Below are 18,044 nucleotides of genomic sequence, written 5' to 3' on the forward strand. Positions count from 1 at the left end.
AGACCTATTATATCTCAGTTATTATAAAAATGTACCACACTGAACTGCGCTGTACTGCAACACATAACACTGTACTATTCAAAACTATAAAATACACTACAGTGCACTGTTGCAATGCAATGTATTGTACTGCAGTGACTCCTCTCGATAAATTGACATCTTCTGTTATATATATATATATATTTATATATATATATATATATATATATATATATATATATATATGTGCATATATATGCTTAACCACAACAAAATGTAATCCAATTGTGATCAGCAGCAAACAGAATGATGAAAAGTTAATAGTTATACGCCAAAACTAAAAGACCTGTTTTCTCATATAGAAAGATAGTTCAACTTTTTGGAGTCTTCATAATAATAATGATAATTTGGCGTCAACGTATCGGGGGAAAAATGTATATGAATGTGTAAAATGTACATATATGTGGTTGATCTGCAGAAACACAGGTTCAGGTTTGATGCAAACTTCGCTCGTACTGTATTTGGATACATCAATACTCCTATTTAATCTGTCTTGCGATTAAGTACTTTCAGGGAAAGCAACGCTATCATGTTGTCCTTTTTTTTTTTTTTTTTTGACAGAATAAACGAGATGGAATCAGGAGAAGGCCTTTCTGTGGGTGGAGTTGACAGTGTCCCTTCAACGTCCACAAACGTTGACGCAAATACTTATGCGACCAAACACAAAAAGAGGAACCCCTAAAAAATGCAAAAAGTGAGGAAGCAGTGTGATAAATCTTAGTCGCCACCAGAAGGACGTGCATGGGATGACATCGAGTCAGTTCCTGGCGAATTCCTGTTCGCAAGACACGGTTTTTTCTTCAATATTTTCTTGTGTGAATAATGCTGGCGATTTAAAGATGGCGGCGCGGTATTTTACTTTGGAAGAGGTTCTGGAGAGAGTTGTAAATGATGAAGAAGTCAGTGATTTCGATGATGAAAGCGAGGAAGACTTACCAGATGTGTCAGAAAGCGAAAACAATGGCGATTCCAGCGAAAGTGAGAGTGAATTCATCGAAAATAGCGATGGTTCTAGTAGGTTTCTGCTCTTTGTTTACATTTGGAGAAAAATATTTGTCATTTACGAATAATTTCACTTCGTTTTTCTTTGTCTTCTTATGTGAATTTCTTTTTATAAACATGCACATGTTAGCAATGAAGAAGTCAGTGATAATGGCGGACGTGAGGTGCGCGTGTAAGACGAGGGCAAAGACTGCGCTTCAGGGGGGTTCCTCGAGGATCTCGCCGTGGTCGCCAAAACAGAAGACAACAATGCAATGCTGATCCAGAATTGCAGTGGTCTAGAGATGTAGGAATTCACACAGCACCCCAACCATTCACTGAGCCAGCATCAGGTCCTTCTAGACGATTTGTGAATCCAGAGAACAATCCAGCTAAGTTTTATTTTGATCTTCTTTTCACTGATGACATCTGGCAAATGATTGTCCGGGAAACCAACAGTTATTATAATTTTATGGTTAGAACTGACCCAAACAAACATAAACAGGCATGGCACCCAGTTACAAGGGAAGAAATGGAGGCTTTCATAGGCATAATAATTTTGATGGGCATTATCAAGCTTCCACGTTTTCGAATGTACTGGAAAGAAGATTATCTTATTCACCAAGAGGGTATCAGCAATGTAACGTCACGCACCAGATTTTTACAAATCTGGCGTTATTTCCACCTGGCTGATAATTGTTGCACCCCCAGTTGGTGATCCTGGATATGACAAACTTTACAGAGTCAGAGAATTTCTGAACATTATTTCCCGCAACATCAGCAGGGAGTATAAGCTTTCAAGGGATATTGCAATTGATGAAACCATGGTCCCTCACAAAGGCAGACTGTCGTTCAAACATTACATCAAGAACAAACCAACCCAATGGGGGATAAAACTCTGGGTGTTATCAGAGTCCCTTACTGGCTATGTGTACAAATTTCAAGTGTATCTTGGTAAAGAGGGGGGCAACGCAGAAAAAAATTTGGCTCGGCGTGTTGTCAGAGATCTCACTGCACCAATTGAAGGGAACAACCACCATTTGTATATGGACAGTTTCTACTGTGACCCTCATTTGTTCATTGAACGGATGAACTTTGGCATTTATTGCTGTGGCACAGTCAGAGCTGGAAGGAAAGGATTTCCTAAAGATATTCTTATTGCAAAAGCTGACGAAAAGCACCTGCCCAGGGGCCATTACCAGTTTAGAATCCATGATCAACTTGTTGCTATGAGCTGGTTTGACAGGCGTGGGGTTTACCTTCTTTCAACAATTCACCCACCTAAAAATCCTGATGGCACCCTTCCAACTATACCACGGAAGAATGGGCGTGAGCAAGTCGATGTTCCATGTCCCCCTGCCCAAGTGGACTACCAAAAGTACATGGGTGGGGTGGACCTATCAGATCAGCTTATCAAGACCTTTTCTGTGGTCAGAAAGTCAAGGAAGGCATGGAAGAAGCTCTTAGGGTATGGCCTGGAGGTTTGCCTTCTTGATTCTTTTATTATAACGAGGAAAGCAAATCCCCAGTCCTCCCAGGAGTTTATTGACTTCCGAATGGAAGTTGCTCGCCAGCTGATTGGACAAAGGTCATTTCGTTGAAAATCTGGTCGACCCCCCTCCCTCCCTCTATCTGAGGCGGATGAGAAAAGGCTAAATGACAGACGACATGTCCTGGAGGTGACTGACACAAGAAGAGACTGTGCTGTTTGTGCAACGAAAGCCATTGTGCAGGATCTGGGAAAGAACTTTCGATACAAGTCACAAATTGTCTGTGTTACTTGTAATCGCACTCTGTTATGCATCACAAAGGACAGAAATTGCTGGGAAAAATGGCATACATCACCTATTTACTGGCAGTAGTAAAGACTGCTGGACATGTACTTTGCATTTACACAAACAACATTGTCTTCTTCTGGACATTTGAAATCGAGAGTTTAGTCTCCGCAACTTTTAGCAACAACTGATTGCAACTGGCTTGTGAATTTCAGGGAATTTTATTGTATTCAGAATTTTTATTTTATTGTATTCAGAACACTGAACTGTTTTGTGCTTTTGATATACCTTTTGAGCAAATGGAAGGGTTTTTTCTAAACTCCTTTGCCTGTTATTAGATTTCAGATCAGGTTTGTTGTTGAAAGGCTTGACATTTTGGAGCCCGATCAAAATTACAAAAAATTGCATAATGTCTGTTCTTTTTATGATATTCACAAGGGGTTTTTTGCATTCTGTTCCTTAGAAATTGCAGAATCTGGTTAACATAAAACTAAACCAGGCAGGGATCTTTTCCATGATGAAATATGACAGTGCTTTCATCTTTTACAGTTCATCGCAAACAGTGAGCAAGTACTGTGCTTACCCTGAAAGGATCCAATTGTTATTAATTACATAAAAACACAGCTTTTTGGAAAGATAATTTTATAAGGAATACATACATATATGGTTTTATAGCATTTAATTAAAATCCTGATGATCTGTGACTCAAAATGTTGTCATCGTTTGGGGGAAAAAATATGGTGTAAAAAAATCTGGGTCTTAGAGGGTTAAGCAGCAAAGAAAAAAGGAACAAAAAAAGGAAACCAAAGCGTGATAAGAAGACGAAATTAACTAACACAGATGGCAGTATTTATTCAAATGAAGAAGAGGTGGGAGAAAAGGAGGCAGTTGAAAACATGGTTGGTGCATGCGAAGAAAGTGTATCACGCGGGGACATGATGGAGTGTGACTTAGAAGACAAAACTGGATACAGTGATAAGGATTATTAGGAGCTTGGCAAAAATTTGGAAAGAACCATGAGAAAAACGTCCAAGAGGGTCCGCGCTCAGAATGAAAGAAAGCCAGAACTCAAAAGAACACGAAAAAGCACTGACAGTGATGAAGAATATGACCGGTTGACAAGCAAAGTATGGAAAGATTATCAAGAAAAAAGGATTCATCATGTTAACAACCGGAAAGAGCATCACTCAAAGAGAGTCAAAAAAGGTCAGAAGGATGCCTATGTGAATAGAAAAGAAGCAAAAAGCCAAGACGAAAATGACGAGGAAAGTACTTATGATGAGGAGAAAGCAGATAGTGAAGAAGACTTCAAAGATTTGCCTCGGCAAACCGTAAAGACTAAAGACATGCCTTGTACTTTCGATGAGCCAGCCGATGATGCAGTGACGGTACTATCCAGTAGTGGTGATGCCGCTTCAGACTCAGATTATATCTGCGGGAATGAAGATGTTCATTCAACAGAATCAGAGATAACAGATGATGGCCAATCAGCCATAGTAGAGAATTCATCACTTCTCCAAAATGAACGCGATGGGCTGTTAACCGAATTAGTTGAGGTCATTGGCGAAAAAAACATTGACGAGGGCTCATTCCTGGACGAAGACAAAGGATGGAAGAACTATGTGAAAAAGTTTAAAGACAACAGAGTAAATCAAGGCCACAAGTTTAAAACTTCCCAGGAAATAGCGGATCAACTAAGTTGTGTTTACGAAGAGGAAGACAGCAGTTATGATACAGCTTTTCAAGTTATGTTTGAGGGTGATGGGAGCGATAATGATGATGCGATAGACACAGAATAGGTACCGAGCGACTGCGAACAAGACGAGCACGAAACTAACAAGAATAGAACCACGGAAGGGGACATGCACACTTCTACAGAAGAATTCCTTGTGGACTTTTATGGCTGGTTGATCGACGTCGATGGCTGATATCGTAGCACAAAAATGGCACAGCAATACAAGTCCCAAGTCCAAAGTGTCATCAGAAGGTTGCAACTTCACGAAACGACTATCAAGGTAGCTGAACCTAAATCACCCGCGATGTATCTGCTAATGTTACCAGGAAAGGATGGGGTAAAGCTTTTGAAGACGTGGCTATCGTATGCTGTAGAAAAGTACCAACCTGGGACTGTCAGATCTTATCTCATGAGTTTACGACTCTTTTACAAATTTCTCAGCCAAGAACGAAAATCTGACCTACCTGATGTTAGCGTGGAAACGTTGAATGCACGCAGAGATTACATGACTTCATGGTCAGCTGCCCAAAAGAAGGAGGTCCTGAAAAGAAAGCTAGAAATACGCGACGAAGATTTCAGAAAACTTCTTTCAAGCGAGAAACTCCATCAAGTCTGTCACGGAAATCAACACGTGAATGCCGTCAAACAGCTTGCTGTCACATCAGAGGAAACTCAAGGTGGAGAGAGTGCCAGCAGGATGCTTAGTGACAAGTCCCATTGCGAAGTAAGAGACTGGCTAATGACGCGTCTCCTCATTGATAATAGCGGGAGAAGTGGAGTAGCAGCAAACATCACAGTAAACGAGTTCAATGAAGCTGTCTTCTATCCTGGCACCGAAGAAGATAACGCAAGGTACAGGGTGGACGTGAAAGAGCACAAGACAGCAGGGATATATGGTGCCGCTAATGTCTGGATTTATGACGACCTATACCTTCTAATAGAAATGTACATGAGGACGGTGAGAAAGCAGTTCGTTGCATCAAGCAACGGTTTGCCATTAACATCGTCTAAAGTTTCCACTTGCGTTTGGCGAACCTTCCAAAGAGAGGGAGTGGACCTCAGGGGCAAGATTTCAGCAACAACAATCCGGAAATCTCTGGCAACCGGAATGCACGTCCACATGCCTCAAGAAAGGGATCATTTAGCTGCTCTTGCACAGCACAAGACGGATACGCAAGCAAAATACTACCGAGTCCATGACAAAATAGTAGAAACTGATTTAGGAAGAAGAGCAGTTGAAAAGCTCGTTTCTCTTCAGACATCCGAAGATCGTCAGGCAAAGAAAGAGGGCGAAATATCTGATGCGTGGAAACCAGAGGAAACCGAGGAGTTAAAGAAGGTTTTCCAACAAGAAATAGAAACGGGCTCAATCACGGAGAAAGATGTTAGTGAAAAACTAATGAAATCAAGCATGCTCAATCTCAAACAGCGTTCCATAAAAGCAGTTGTCCTGAAACTCCAGCGACTTAAGGGAGACCACGTTAAAAATTTGGAGCCCCCCCAGTGAGCAGCTGACCAGCTCCCAGAAGGTCCTACGCTACCTGAAGGAAGCAGAATTTGAGAAAGCCAGGGGTTTTGTTAGAAGCCGGGACCCGGGTACCGGCACCCGTCTACTCTGAGTACAGTACCCGCCTTCACAAAAATGAGGTCATGAGTGGATAAATAAAAGAACAATCAAAAAACTCAGACTAACCGAAACATCTTTCCACAACTCTCCCGCTTTGCTAGCATACGCTAGTTAACCAGGAATTGCATCTCCGAATTACAATCCTTTTTACATGTAAACTAATATTTCTGTGTCCGGATTAACGAGTGTTTTGTCAAGCAAAGTAATAAATTTCAAAGTTTGATCACATCGCGTGTCTTCGCGAAACGCATCGCTTACGATATCAAAGTAGATACCAGGACCCCCTCTTGTCAGCTGTTGCATAACATTTGCACGTGACATTTCACACGACTGAAAAGCACATGGTTTTAAAATGGCCGCGACGAATAAAAGATCTTCTCAAGGCGTCCTTGACAATTTTTTTGTCGTTTCAAAGAAGTCAAAAGGTGAGTTCTTAATACTTCACAAGTCATTTCTTCAACATAATAAACTTGCACTGGTGGATATAAATAAAGTATATTTGCATGTCTAAAGAGTCAGTGAACCGCGACGACCTTTCAATATAAACAAATCTTCAAAATCGCCCTTCGTTCGCCACCGATTTCGCCGCTTTGTTTACTTCTTTTCGCCCTGACTATCACGCCCTTGTGTCTCCGATGATGCATACAAATATAACTAATCAAAGACTGGCTCTTCTTTGCTTATTGTGACAACCTTGAGAGCTTTCAAGCGCACGGAATTACTAACAGTTAAAAACAAAACAAACATTGCGTGAGAGTGCGCGGCGTAGATGTTGTCCGAGGAACATTGCAGATTGCTTTCGGTTTTTTCACAAACGAGCCAGTTAAAATTTTAAGGAAAAGTTTTAAGGTTCTTTGCACTGTTTCAAGCGCTTAATTTTCTCAATATGATTTTTTTAACTGGGTTTTTGACTGAAGATATGAAGCCTTGTGTACACATACAGTTTTTATGACTCTTCCAAAACTTATAAAACAAACGACATAAAAAATTACTACAAAAAGGTAAATGTAATTCTGCAATGGAAACCTGCAAAAAAATGAACTCAGCACATGCGACAAGGTAAGGCGTATTTTTTGTTTTTTTTTGTTTTTTTGTAATTTGTTTTATTTTTTTACAACACGTTTCACTTCTTACACTACTTACAATATGTACATTATCCATTACATGATATCGCTGTTTTACACTTACAATAACTTGGTAAGGTGAGGCTTATCCCTTGTTATATTGAACACTTCTTTGGCAGACAATTCAACAGTGCCTTCAGTACAAGAGGCTACTGGAGAGGCAGAAACAAAGTCTTCTAATGAAGCAGTCTCAGATACGTCATAGCGAGTAGAAAAAACTCGTGGGACAAATGTTTCTAAAGCAATAGCAGATGACATTATGTTATTAGAAATGGAGATGTGGACTTGCTAACCTGCACAACTACTATGAGTGCAAACAAAAAAGCTGCAAAGATTTCTCAGAAGAAGAAGAGGCCAGGTAGAAGAAGCTGAAGAAGAGACGATTTCATCACAGCTGGGTTGAAGAAAGAGAACTAGCCTATGATAACACCACAGGCATTTGGTGGCTTCTTTTCTCAGAAAACCAAGGCATGTTTTGTTTTCTTTGCTGCAAACATAAAACTTTGAACACTCAAAACAATGCTGCAGTATTCAGCACTACACCCAGCACAAGATACAGGAAAGAGGCCATCAGAGAACATTCTTTAACCAAAATGCATGAAGCTGCTGTGGAAGCTGAAATGAATCAGAGGGTGTCAATGTTTCATCAACAGTATGAAGAAAAGAAAGCAGTTCGCAATGATGTATTGTACAATGCTTTTGCAGCCTTGTACTGGTTAGCAAAGGAGGCAGTTGCCAATGTTAAGTTTTTCTCTTTGCTAAATCTGTTCCGTGCTGTTGGTCTAGACAAAATGCAGCATTTTAACCACAAATCTCCTGCTGCAGTGAGAGAAATGTTCCTGACAAGTGGAAATGTGGTCAAGAACATGATTATAGAAGAAATAAAAAAAGCAGGGTCTTATGGCCTTCTAATTCACGAAGTAACAGACATTGCTGTTACTGAGCAATTAATCACATTCGTGCAGTTTTGGAACAGCACTTCTGGTGGCACAGAGATTAAGTTTCTTAGTGCTAATGATCTCCTTGTTGAATCTGATTCTGCAAATGCAGAAACCATAACAAGCACTCTTGTAAAGGAGTTACATCAGTGTAACTTATCAGTTGGAAAGCTCAATGGCCTTTGCACGGATGGAGCATCAGTGATGACCGGAAAAACCAGTGGGGTAGCTACCAGACTCAAAGAGTTAAACAAACACCTTGTCAGCATTCACTGCATCTGCAATAAACTGTCACTTGCTTGCTGAGACACTAATGATGAGATCGCATACATGCAAGAAGTTGAGAGATGGCTTTTCCAGGCCTGGAAATTTTTTGAAAATTCCCCCAAACGACTTGCAGCATATCTAAAGACCCAACTTTCTGTGAAAAAGCTGCAAGAGCCTTCTAAAGAGGCTAAAGATAAGTGTGTCCGTTGACTTGCTAAAGCTACTCACACAAGGTGGCTCTCTCTGGGCAAGGCTGTAGAGGGTGTACATAAGGATTACATACCCCTCATGCTTACACTAAGGCAACTTGACCAGAAAGATGCCCAAGCATCAGGTCTTCTTGGAAAAATGTACAAAGTGAAATTCATTGGGGTGGTAACAGTCATGCATCACGTTCTTCCTGTTCTCAACAAACTCAGCTGCACCTTCCAAGAAGGAAAGATTTCCTTCTCCCATATAAAGCCAGCAATTCAGAAGTGTATTGACGATCTTGACAAGATTGTCCAGACGGGAGTTCCAGTCACCGAGTTTCTTAGAGATCTATCACCTGGAGGCAGACTGGAACAAGCTGATCTCATTGCTTCTGATGGAGATGAGCTGTTTCTCAGCAATTTCCTGGTGAAATATGTCAATTCACTGAAAAAAAGCTTAAACAGCAGATTTCCCACCCTTCCTCTCCTGTCTGCTTTTAGCATATTCGACCCTGCACTAGTTCCAGAAAGGGGCCAGCCGGGATTTAGGGATTATGGCAGTGTATCAGTGAAACTCTTGGCTGAGCAGTTCTTTGATGAAGACAGCGACAAAAGGCAGCTGATGGATGAGTGGCAGGTATTCAAGTACGACTTGGCAAAATGGAAGAATGAGCTGCCTGAGGAAGTAAGAAAGTCTCCTGGTGGGAGCAAACCTACAGTCACTTCAACTGACTGGTGCCTCCAGAAGCTAATGTTCATGAAGGACCTGGTTCCACTTAATCTTCCACTGGTTGCAAAGGTGGCAGAGGCAGTGATTTCTCTTCCAGTCTCAAATGGATGGCCAGAAAGGGGTGCCAGTTCTTTAAAACTGATGAAGACAAGGCTTCGAATTAGGATGAAGAATGACATGCTCAACGCCCTACTACACATTCTCATTAATGGTCCAAAAGTGGGAAGTAAGGAATTTGAAGAAGTGATTGATGCTTCTGTTAGAGCTTGGTTAGCTGCAAAACCACGGCGAAAGTGTCCTCCAAAGTTTGTCAGCACACCAGTGGTTGCCAGCGCAGGTGATATAAGTGAGAACTTTGTAACTGTGCAGGATGCTGGTGTACAGACGGAGGGTGACGCGGAGGGTGTCACGCCAAGTCACCCTTCAATTGCAGAGGAAGTTGATGCAACCTCCAAAGCACTTGAGCTACCTGCAGATGACGGTGATGATTCAGATTAAGGCTCTGATTTCGATGACTTTTAGTTTAGTTGTTTCACCTAACACTGTTTATTTGTAAACAAAGTAAACAATATAAGCCAATGAGTTAGATTTAATATAATTATTCATGTTATGGATTTAGTGAATTCCCTGAGTCTGCGAACAGTTGCAGTAGTGTTTTAATGAAGTCAAAATGCTTGTCAATTTAGTAAATTGTGAACAGTTACAGTAGTGTTTTAATGAAAGAACAATGTTTGTCAATTTAGTAAATTCTCTGAAGCTGTGAACAGTTGCAATATTGTTTTTCATATAGTCACTTTGTGCTAGTGGGTAAAACCTCCTTAAATTATTCACAATTTGTGTTTGCAAAACGAGGATGTAGAATAATAAATTTCCACCTCAGAATGCTGGAAAACACATTTCCGAGAGTCTTATTTTAAAAATTTTCCGGGGGAGCATGCCCCCGGAACCCCCTAGCGGCTCGGGCCTTTGGCCCTTGTGTCGGTGGGGGTGCACGCTTACTATAAGACAAGAACCCTCCTACTTCAAAAGTTAATGAAACCCCTGGAAAGCGTCATCAGTATGTCTGTTTCAAGCGAATCTTCGCGATTTTGGCGAAAGTTCACCGATGAACAGACAAGACACCTACTCAGTTTAACAAAGGACCTCATTGACAGCAACGCCATAAAGAAGGAAGTAGTTGGGAGAGGGTGGTTGGCGATCCAAAAGCACTGGAGCTTGGCCTAATTACCGGAAAAGAAGATGATGGTGAAATCCAAAGAGCTAAGCAGCGCCTCACCGATAAAGTATGCCAGGAAGCAAAGAAAGAACAACTAAGTAAGAAAAAGTGTTAATAAAATATGCAGTCAAAAGAGCGGTTTTCAACTAAGTAGCGGAAATAATATGAATTGGTTTTGGTTCTAGGTTACCCGCACGTTTTCTCGCCCTTCACGTCTGCTTCATTTTATTCGATGGTATCTTTTCTTTTCTGATTGGACGAAGTGATTATATCGTTTTTGCGTTTATGACACTTAGATGAAAACCGTTCTTATGCACAACCGACCAACACTAATCTCAATATTACAGCTCGCACAAATCCGTACCGTACAAATCCACAAAGCACGAGCAAGGCTTTTGTTTTTTTAAAGAGTAACACAATAAGTAAAATGTGCAAGCCTGAACGTGATATCAGGCACATTCTTGAAACTGAACTAGGTTAGAAGTCCAAATTAACTGGAGTAAAAGTTAAAGCGGCCGATGAACTTTACATGCAGGCATATTAGGCATATTAATCTCATTTTAGTTTCGTCATAATTATTGGAAAGATATGTAACCTTAGTGAACATAATAAGTCAGATAGGTATTTGATTATCTGTTTTGATACCAACTTCTTAATTTTACTATAGTTTGTTTGATTCACAATGCGAGTGGTGTTTGAACAAGTATTCCTTGCATAATTTTACATATACTTGTATAATTTCTTCGGTTGGGTTTTCGTTAATGATTCACTTTGTTTATCACTTTATTTTTAGTTCATAAATCAAGTAAGAACTAATCACAGATAAATATTGAAGATGACAGTGATAAATGTATTATTTTAGGTATTTAATTGAAATATATATGTATTACGATATCATTTAATAATATATACCAACTGGCGTTTTGTCTTGAATGCAGTTCTCTGATTGTCTACATTACGTTTTATCCATTTTATCTAGAACGTAAGAAGCGATTGTTGACAAAATGGCACCCCTTCTTGTTTCATGAAGTGTTTTTTTAGTGCAGGTTTTTAAAGATCTTTGAAGATATTTGAGTTAATTTTTTTCTTAAATTTGAACTTCTAGAAGGTTTTTACTTAAGTGATTGATTTATTCGTTTTCGATTTTCGAAATCTCGAGTTTGTAATTTTAATTATTAAACATTATTTTCTTATCAAATTTCCTTGGCTGGGTTTCCATCACAGGCGATATATAGTTGCAATATTCTAACGATTTTGTTAACAAAAATCTTATCACAATAGTCATTACCAGCAATGCGAGTCATATTGCGTCTCAAATACCGTACGTCAATCAAAGATTACTTTCAAAATGGCTTCCCGAAGATACAAAGAAATGTATGGGATCTGAAATAAAATCTTATTTTTTGGCAGTTTAAATAAATTAAATTCTACGTGCCGACCTCTCGTTGATAAATAATATGCAACTGCACTACGAAGCGAAAGTTTTTTCACCGTTTCGTTTATTCGTCGAGCCGCGGAATAGAGGTAAAATAACAAAGATCTTCGGTTGTACTTCCTTTATAGTTTCATCCAAATACCTTCACTTACCTTCACTTCCATGCTTTGAGCTGTCCGTGTGTTTCATGCTTTCATCGGTGCCGACCCCTCAAAATTTTCTTCAGTTTACGATCTTTCAAATACGTTAAATAAAGCCTTCCATGATAAAATAGGAGGCCGCAAATCAATCTTGAAAATAGGGCTTTTTCACTATTAGACGTAACCTTTACCTGAGCTCGCGAATGTCCTGTAGGACGCGAAGAACGACCACTTTCCATCGTTTTCTTCGTGAAAAAAGTCGCCATATTTACTTCAGCTTAGCAGCCTAGCATTTCCACGCTTTTTACCGCTGTTTTAACAATCTGCAGACTCCTACAAGCGCCAAATCGCGCCAATTATAAAAAACAAAACTTGTATCACTGTGAGCTCATTCCAGTCTGAATCGTCAAAAAATGTCTGATGTTTTGCTCGATTTCGAAAAGAAATCCCTAGAATTTCAACTTAAGGTCACTGAATCTCCTCTTTCTTATATAAAACAGCAATGCGTTCAAGAATCTCGAATAGCTCTGGCAATATACATCCCGTATCCAATTTTGATGAAATGGCATGAGCTTGTTGGAATAAAAGACGAGAGAGGAAATGAGTTAAACTACATTGACCTTCTTAATTTTTGGATTCCTGGTCGATGGTTTAAAGTAAGCAAGGAGAACGGATCAAGAATCCACGGAAGATTGAGACGTGAAGCCGGTGCAGTTGTGAACAAATACACTGGGAAGAAAGTTAGTGGAAGTAAGAGAGAAGAGGCAAACAGGAAAGGGCTAACCCTTAACATTTATGAAACTGAGCTTGTGGTGCCTCATGAAATAGAAGAGAATCTGTCTGCTGCAGAGCAAGAAATAAAAGAATGGAAATTGAGGTACAAGGATCTTGAGAAGGAGAAGGAAAGCTTGGCAAGGGGAATGATGGAAGCAATAAGAAGAAAAGAAAATGAAATGGGAGAAACGGTCAAAACTACAGAGGAAAAGTTCAGAGATATTGAAGAAAAAAATAAAGAACTTTCTGAGTACATACAAAATTTAGAGAAAAAGACTGGTTTTCTTTGCCAAGGGAAAACTATAGACAGTTTGGGAAAAAGACAGCAATCGAGAAGACTGAAGGAGCTGAAAGAAAAATCAGAAATTGCCCTCTGGTTTCTTGAGTCACATGGACTCAAGCTGTCTTTTCTCAAGGTCCAGGAGGCAGCAACTAATGAATTTCACACCCTGGAATTTGACCAGTTGTCAGCTAATGAGACTGACCAGAACAACCTAGAAACTCTTCTATTTTTACTGGACAAATTCTGTGCAAGTGATGAACTTTACCATGAGTTGTCTCTTTTGTCTGAAGATTTACCAAGGACATATTTGATCAAACAAAGGAGGAATGAACTGAATAAACTCTGTCATATTGAAAGAACACCAGGTCAATACCCTGGTGCACAACTTTCATTTTCTGAAACTCTACAAGATCACATCAAACATTTTTGGAGTCAAATTCAAACCACAAAGGTGATGAACCAATAAAGGTAAAGATCAGTTGTGATGGTGCGAAGATGTCGAGGTCAGCAAATTTTATGATAATGTCATTCTCACTCCTTCAAACAGGGGATTTAGTTATGTCATCAAAGGGCAACAGGACAATTGGTGTAGTCAATGGCCCTGAAAAATATGAAACAATTGAGACATCATTTTCAGAAATTATCAATGACATAAATTCTGTGAATAAAAATGGGAAGATCAAGGTTAATGACAAAGAAATAGCTGTTGAATTATTTCTCGGTGGAGACTACAAGTTCTTGCTGATGGCCATGGGGATGTCTGGGGCTACCTCAGACTATGCATGCCTTTGGTGTAAGGTGCACAAGCTTTTCAGGTGGGACATGTCCAAAGATCTGTCCCATTATAACGAAGAGCTCAAGAGAACACTCCAAGAAATTAAAGAGTTAAGTTCCTCTTCAAAGAAATTTTCATGTGTGAAAAGTCCATTGTTTACTATTGAGCTTGACCACATTATTCTTGATGAATTGCATTTAATGCTGAGAGTAACTGACAAACTGACTGAAAATTTAATCACAGAAGTAATGGAGAAGGATGCAAAGCAAGATTTTAACATGGCTCGGGGTAAGGAAAAGGGTGTAAACCTTGACATTCTCATTAAAACAATCAATGAACTCGGCATAACTTTTTCTCTCTGGGAGAAAAAAAATGCTGATGGGAAAAGCAGTGGAACATATGACTGGACTAGCCTTGTTGGGTCTGACAAGAAAAAGCTGACAAAACTTTTGCCAGCAAAACTTGAAGAACTAGATATCCTGTTCCCAGAAACAAAAGAAACAGTCATCAAACTCTGGAAAGATTTTTATACACTCTACAGTTTAATCAACTCTGATTCAAATGCTGGTGACTTTTACCTTGACATTTTCCAGAAATCTAAAGACTTTGTAAATTTGTTTTGTTCACTTGGTGGTGTTCGAATAGGATATGAAAAGAAGAGAGTGACTCCTTACATGCATGCATTAGTATATCATGTACCAATGTTCATCAAAAATCATAAAAACTTCAGACAGTTCACTGGTCAAGGCATTGAAAAAAATAATGATGATGCCAAGAAAATATACTTTCAAAAATCAAATAAGTGGGATGCGGCTCAGGATGTTCTGCTTCTGGAACACAGGCAGGAGGCACTAAAGCACTGCGAGAGAGAAAAAAGGCAGTACACCAAACGAAAAGCAGCTTACTGGGAGGATGGCATCATCGAGACACGAAAAAAAAGAAAGAGGGCATGTTTAAGAGAACTACAAAATGACCACAATGGAGCTGATGTACAAGGAAATAACTTAAGCGAAGATAAATACAACAAAATGACTGTTAAGCAGTTAAGACAGGAAATCAAATCTATAGGTATTAATGTGAAAGGGATTGCAAAGCTGAAAAAATGTCAATTGGTTGAGATTTTGAAGCAAAATCAGTAACTATGGCAAGCAAAGGAACAACAGATATGCAGACATGTATCACAAAATATATTTTTAATTTGATTATTTGCAAAAATATCTTGTGAATAATTTTTAATGCTAATATGAATACTAAACTTTTGTTTGTTTATATGCTTACAACAAAATAATAACAATAATTTTGATATAGTGTATTTAATCATAAAGCATATAACTTTCTTTGATTTTCAATTGTTGCAATCACATATTCCACTAGAAATCTCTGCAAAATTATTTTGTAGATTTTCTTGTTTTATATTTATCTGTTCTAAGATAAATTAAATGTTTTTACAATCGCATGCTTTCCTGTTGACATATATCATAACTTTTTCAACTGGAAAATTTGGAGCAATTTTGACCTGACCACTGGATAAAACGTAACGTTTTTTTGAATTGTTAAGGACAGTTTTTAACTTAACAGGAAAGTCAACTGCTATTCCTTGTCCAAGTTGATTGAAATAATAGTACCAATATGGTGGAAGTTCAAATCGAGTAAAATCATTTTTTTCATAGAGTATACTAACTCCGTCTTCTGCTCTTTTACCTTTTCCTTTAAAAACGTATCTCACAATATCATGATCCATTCTAATTTCAGTGGAATAAAGAACTTTAACCGCATTCGATTTTAGGATTGAAAGAATGCCTTCCAGAAATGCAACTGATGCGCTCTGTAGTCTTTCCACGGTAACAGTGGGGTTGCTGTATGCCCTAGAAAGTTTTTAATGCAGAAAACAAAACATAAGATTGGAATCGAAAACGTGTTACGGTTAAGACGATCAAACCATCTTCTATAATGAAGCTCACATTTAAGCTTAAAATCACCATCGAAAACAAACTAAATATACCTGATAAGATGCTCATTCAAATGAGCCGAAGGCTCCCACGTGCTTGTCCACAATGGCCAGTCCTTCCATTTTACTAGGTATTCAAAGTCCTGAAATTGTCAGAGATTGATTAGAGCTGTTTATGAACTTACTTCGATTGTAGTATAAATTTCATCCGAAGTAAAATATAGCTGCAGGAACATAAAAGGGTCAATACACATACCTCGTTCTTCAATCTTCGCCGGCTGATAAGTCTCTCCACAAAATAAACTTTAGATCCGCTTTTAAATTTTCTCCTTCCTTTCAAATGAACTTCTAAATCCACTGTAGAAAGAACATTTAGTGCTTTATAATCAACTCGATTCCTCCGCGGAAATCTACTTCGCTCCATGTTTACATGAAATCTGACGCCATAGCGCATGAACAGTAGAACCTGAAGAAACTACTGACCTCGCGGACCGCGGGAGTAAAATGTCTCGGATTGCTGGTAATGACAGAAAATAGAAGTTGGCAAAAATAACAGGAAACGCTATTAGTAAAAGGCCAATAAGTATAACGATTACGTGATATAAAATTTGACTCTGAGTGGTTAATCTTTTGATAATTATATTCTTAGATTTCGACTTCAATTTCTATTTCAAAAATCACTTTTGTTTAATTACAATAATAAATTAAATTAATTTGTATGACGCTGATCATGAGTAGCCAATAAATGCATTGTTGCTGTTGTTGTAGTAGTAGCTGTTCTAGTGGTCAATTTTTTTAAGGCCCCTTCACCTGGCTTGGGAATTCCCTTATCGTAGAAGTTAAGCGCCGAATACCTATGTAGGTTAAAGACTGTTAAAGACATTTTAGGAGTTTCAGGCACAATATCCAGAAGTTAAAATAAAACAACGGAAATTCGAGAGTTTGAACCCATTTTTTGTGCAGTCTGCAAGAGAAAAGGACGGAAGATCCTGCCTATGTAGAAAACATGTTGAAACACAAATAGTCTTCAAAGACTGTATGAAATTTAGAAAGGCCGTGTGCCGAAGAAATGGCACTGATGCAGTTGTTCCCTCCACAGCCACCACAGTCTGAAATGTGTGACCAGAGAGTGCAGCGATTGTGGTGTTAGCAACCTTGAGCTCCTTCCTGAAGAAGTGTCAGAAGAATCTATGGAGGAAGTGACATGGAAACGCTACGAATATAAATATTCTCTTGGATGAGAGTCTCTTTGGTGTGCGCAGAATGCCAGCACTTTTTTATAACAACCCCAATGCCACCTAACATCCCATGTCCCAATGCAACTAAGAATCATCTCAGAACGCTCTTCATATCCCAAAAAAAGAAGAGAGAACATTCAACACAGTCAAATCAATTACTAACAACACATTATGCTATCGCCCTGGCCACATCATCAGCAACATATTTATTCACTTACAGGCCGAAGAAAAAACTCCATGTGGGGTAAATTTGGTCAGCGTACCAACAAGACGCTAGACTGGGAATTTGACGACCCCCAAAAGTTTTCCACCTTCTGCAACAGCGACACCCTCCAGATCAAGTACGTGGGTATCCAATCAGACGACCGTGTGGAAGTACAGAACACTCTACAAGAGGAAGATGAATCCATCTCGCCCAACCTAAACATATTTATGGCCTGTTCCACGACCTGTTGGGCTTGTCTAAAACTCTATGACGCTCTTGACATGTTAAAAGAACAAGTGCTGTACAAAGACATGGCCTCAGTCGTGTTCCTTTCCGCCAAGGGAATGCCCGACCCACCACTGAGAGATTATCTGGAAGACTTTAAGGACGAATTGCCGCCAGACGACTACATAGTAGAATTTGCCTCCGGAGGTCCCAAGAACTACGGGTACAAGCCCTCAAAGGTAAAGAGGAATGTAAAGTCCGAGGTATCATGCTCAATAGCCTGGGGAAGAGATACGTCAATTTTGAAGTCCTTAAGAACAATGTACTGGAAGACTTGACTTCCCCACTGGAGTGGGACTGCCCATACCATTCAAAATCGCGAGGAATGCTGAAGAATA

The 18,044-nt window shown here is 39.3% G+C and overlaps 2 protein-coding genes and 3 pseudogenes across 2 annotated transcripts; 4 read left to right on the forward strand and 1 right to left on the reverse strand.

The window, feature by feature from the left end:
* The first annotated feature begins 878 nt into the window (after positions 1-878).
* LOC131788542 (piggyBac transposable element-derived protein 4) lies at positions 879-2,621 on the forward strand. Its single transcript, XM_066163610.1, has 2 exons — positions 879-1,053; positions 1,732-2,621. Exons 1-2 carry the CDS (start codon positions 879-881, stop codon positions 2,619-2,621), a joined length of 1,065 nt encoding a protein of 354 aa, XP_066019707.1.
* Positions 2,622-3,811: 1,190 nt separating this feature from the next.
* Positions 3,812-6,149, forward strand: LOC136279673 (uncharacterized; annotated as a pseudogene).
* Positions 6,150-6,509: 360 nt separating this feature from the next.
* Positions 6,510-9,929, forward strand: LOC136279674 (zinc finger protein 862-like; annotated as a pseudogene).
* Positions 9,930-11,910: 1,981 nt separating this feature from the next.
* LOC131775788 (uncharacterized) lies at positions 11,911-15,170 on the forward strand (annotated as a pseudogene).
* Positions 15,171-15,359: 189 nt separating this feature from the next.
* LOC131775789 (uncharacterized) lies at positions 15,360-16,653 on the reverse strand. The gene is made up of 3 exons (XM_059091917.2): positions 16,235-16,653; positions 16,033-16,121; positions 15,360-15,895 (listed from the first exon to the last, which is right to left on the reverse strand). The coding sequence occupies exons 1-3, from the start codon at positions 16,430-16,432 to the stop codon at positions 15,466-15,468; spliced, it is 717 nt and encodes a 238-aa protein (XP_058947900.1). The 5' UTR covers positions 16,433-16,653; the 3' UTR covers positions 15,360-15,465.
* Between the last annotated feature and the right edge of the window lie 1,391 nt (positions 16,654-18,044).

The sequence above is a fragment of the Pocillopora verrucosa genome, chromosome 3 (genome assembly GCF_036669915.1).
Source record: "Pocillopora verrucosa isolate sample1 chromosome 3, ASM3666991v2, whole genome shotgun sequence".
Lineage (NCBI taxonomy): Eukaryota > Metazoa > Cnidaria > Anthozoa > Scleractinia > Pocilloporidae > Pocillopora > Pocillopora verrucosa.

Excerpts from the sequence above, each read along its gene's own strand:
- LOC131788542 (XM_066163610.1), top strand. The coding sequence starts at position 879 with ATGGCGGCGCGGTATTTTACTTTGGAAGAGGTTCTGGAGAGAGTTGTA. Across the intron at positions 1,054-1,731 it reads CGAAAATAGCGATGGTTCTA|TTGGTGATCCTGGATATGAC; the intron begins GTAGGTTTCTGC and ends TTGCACCCCCAG.
- LOC131775789 (XM_059091917.2), bottom strand. The coding sequence starts at position 16,432 with ATGCGCTATGGCGTCAGATTTCATGTAAACATGGAGCGAAGTAGATTT. Across the intron at positions 16,122-16,234 it reads GGCGAAGATTGAAGAACGAG|GACTTTGAATACCTAGTAAA; the intron begins GTATGTGTATTG and ends TGACAATTTCAG. Across the intron at positions 15,896-16,032 it reads TTGAATGAGCATCTTATCAG|GGCATACAGCAACCCCACTG; the intron begins GTATATTTAGTT and ends AAAACTTTCTAG.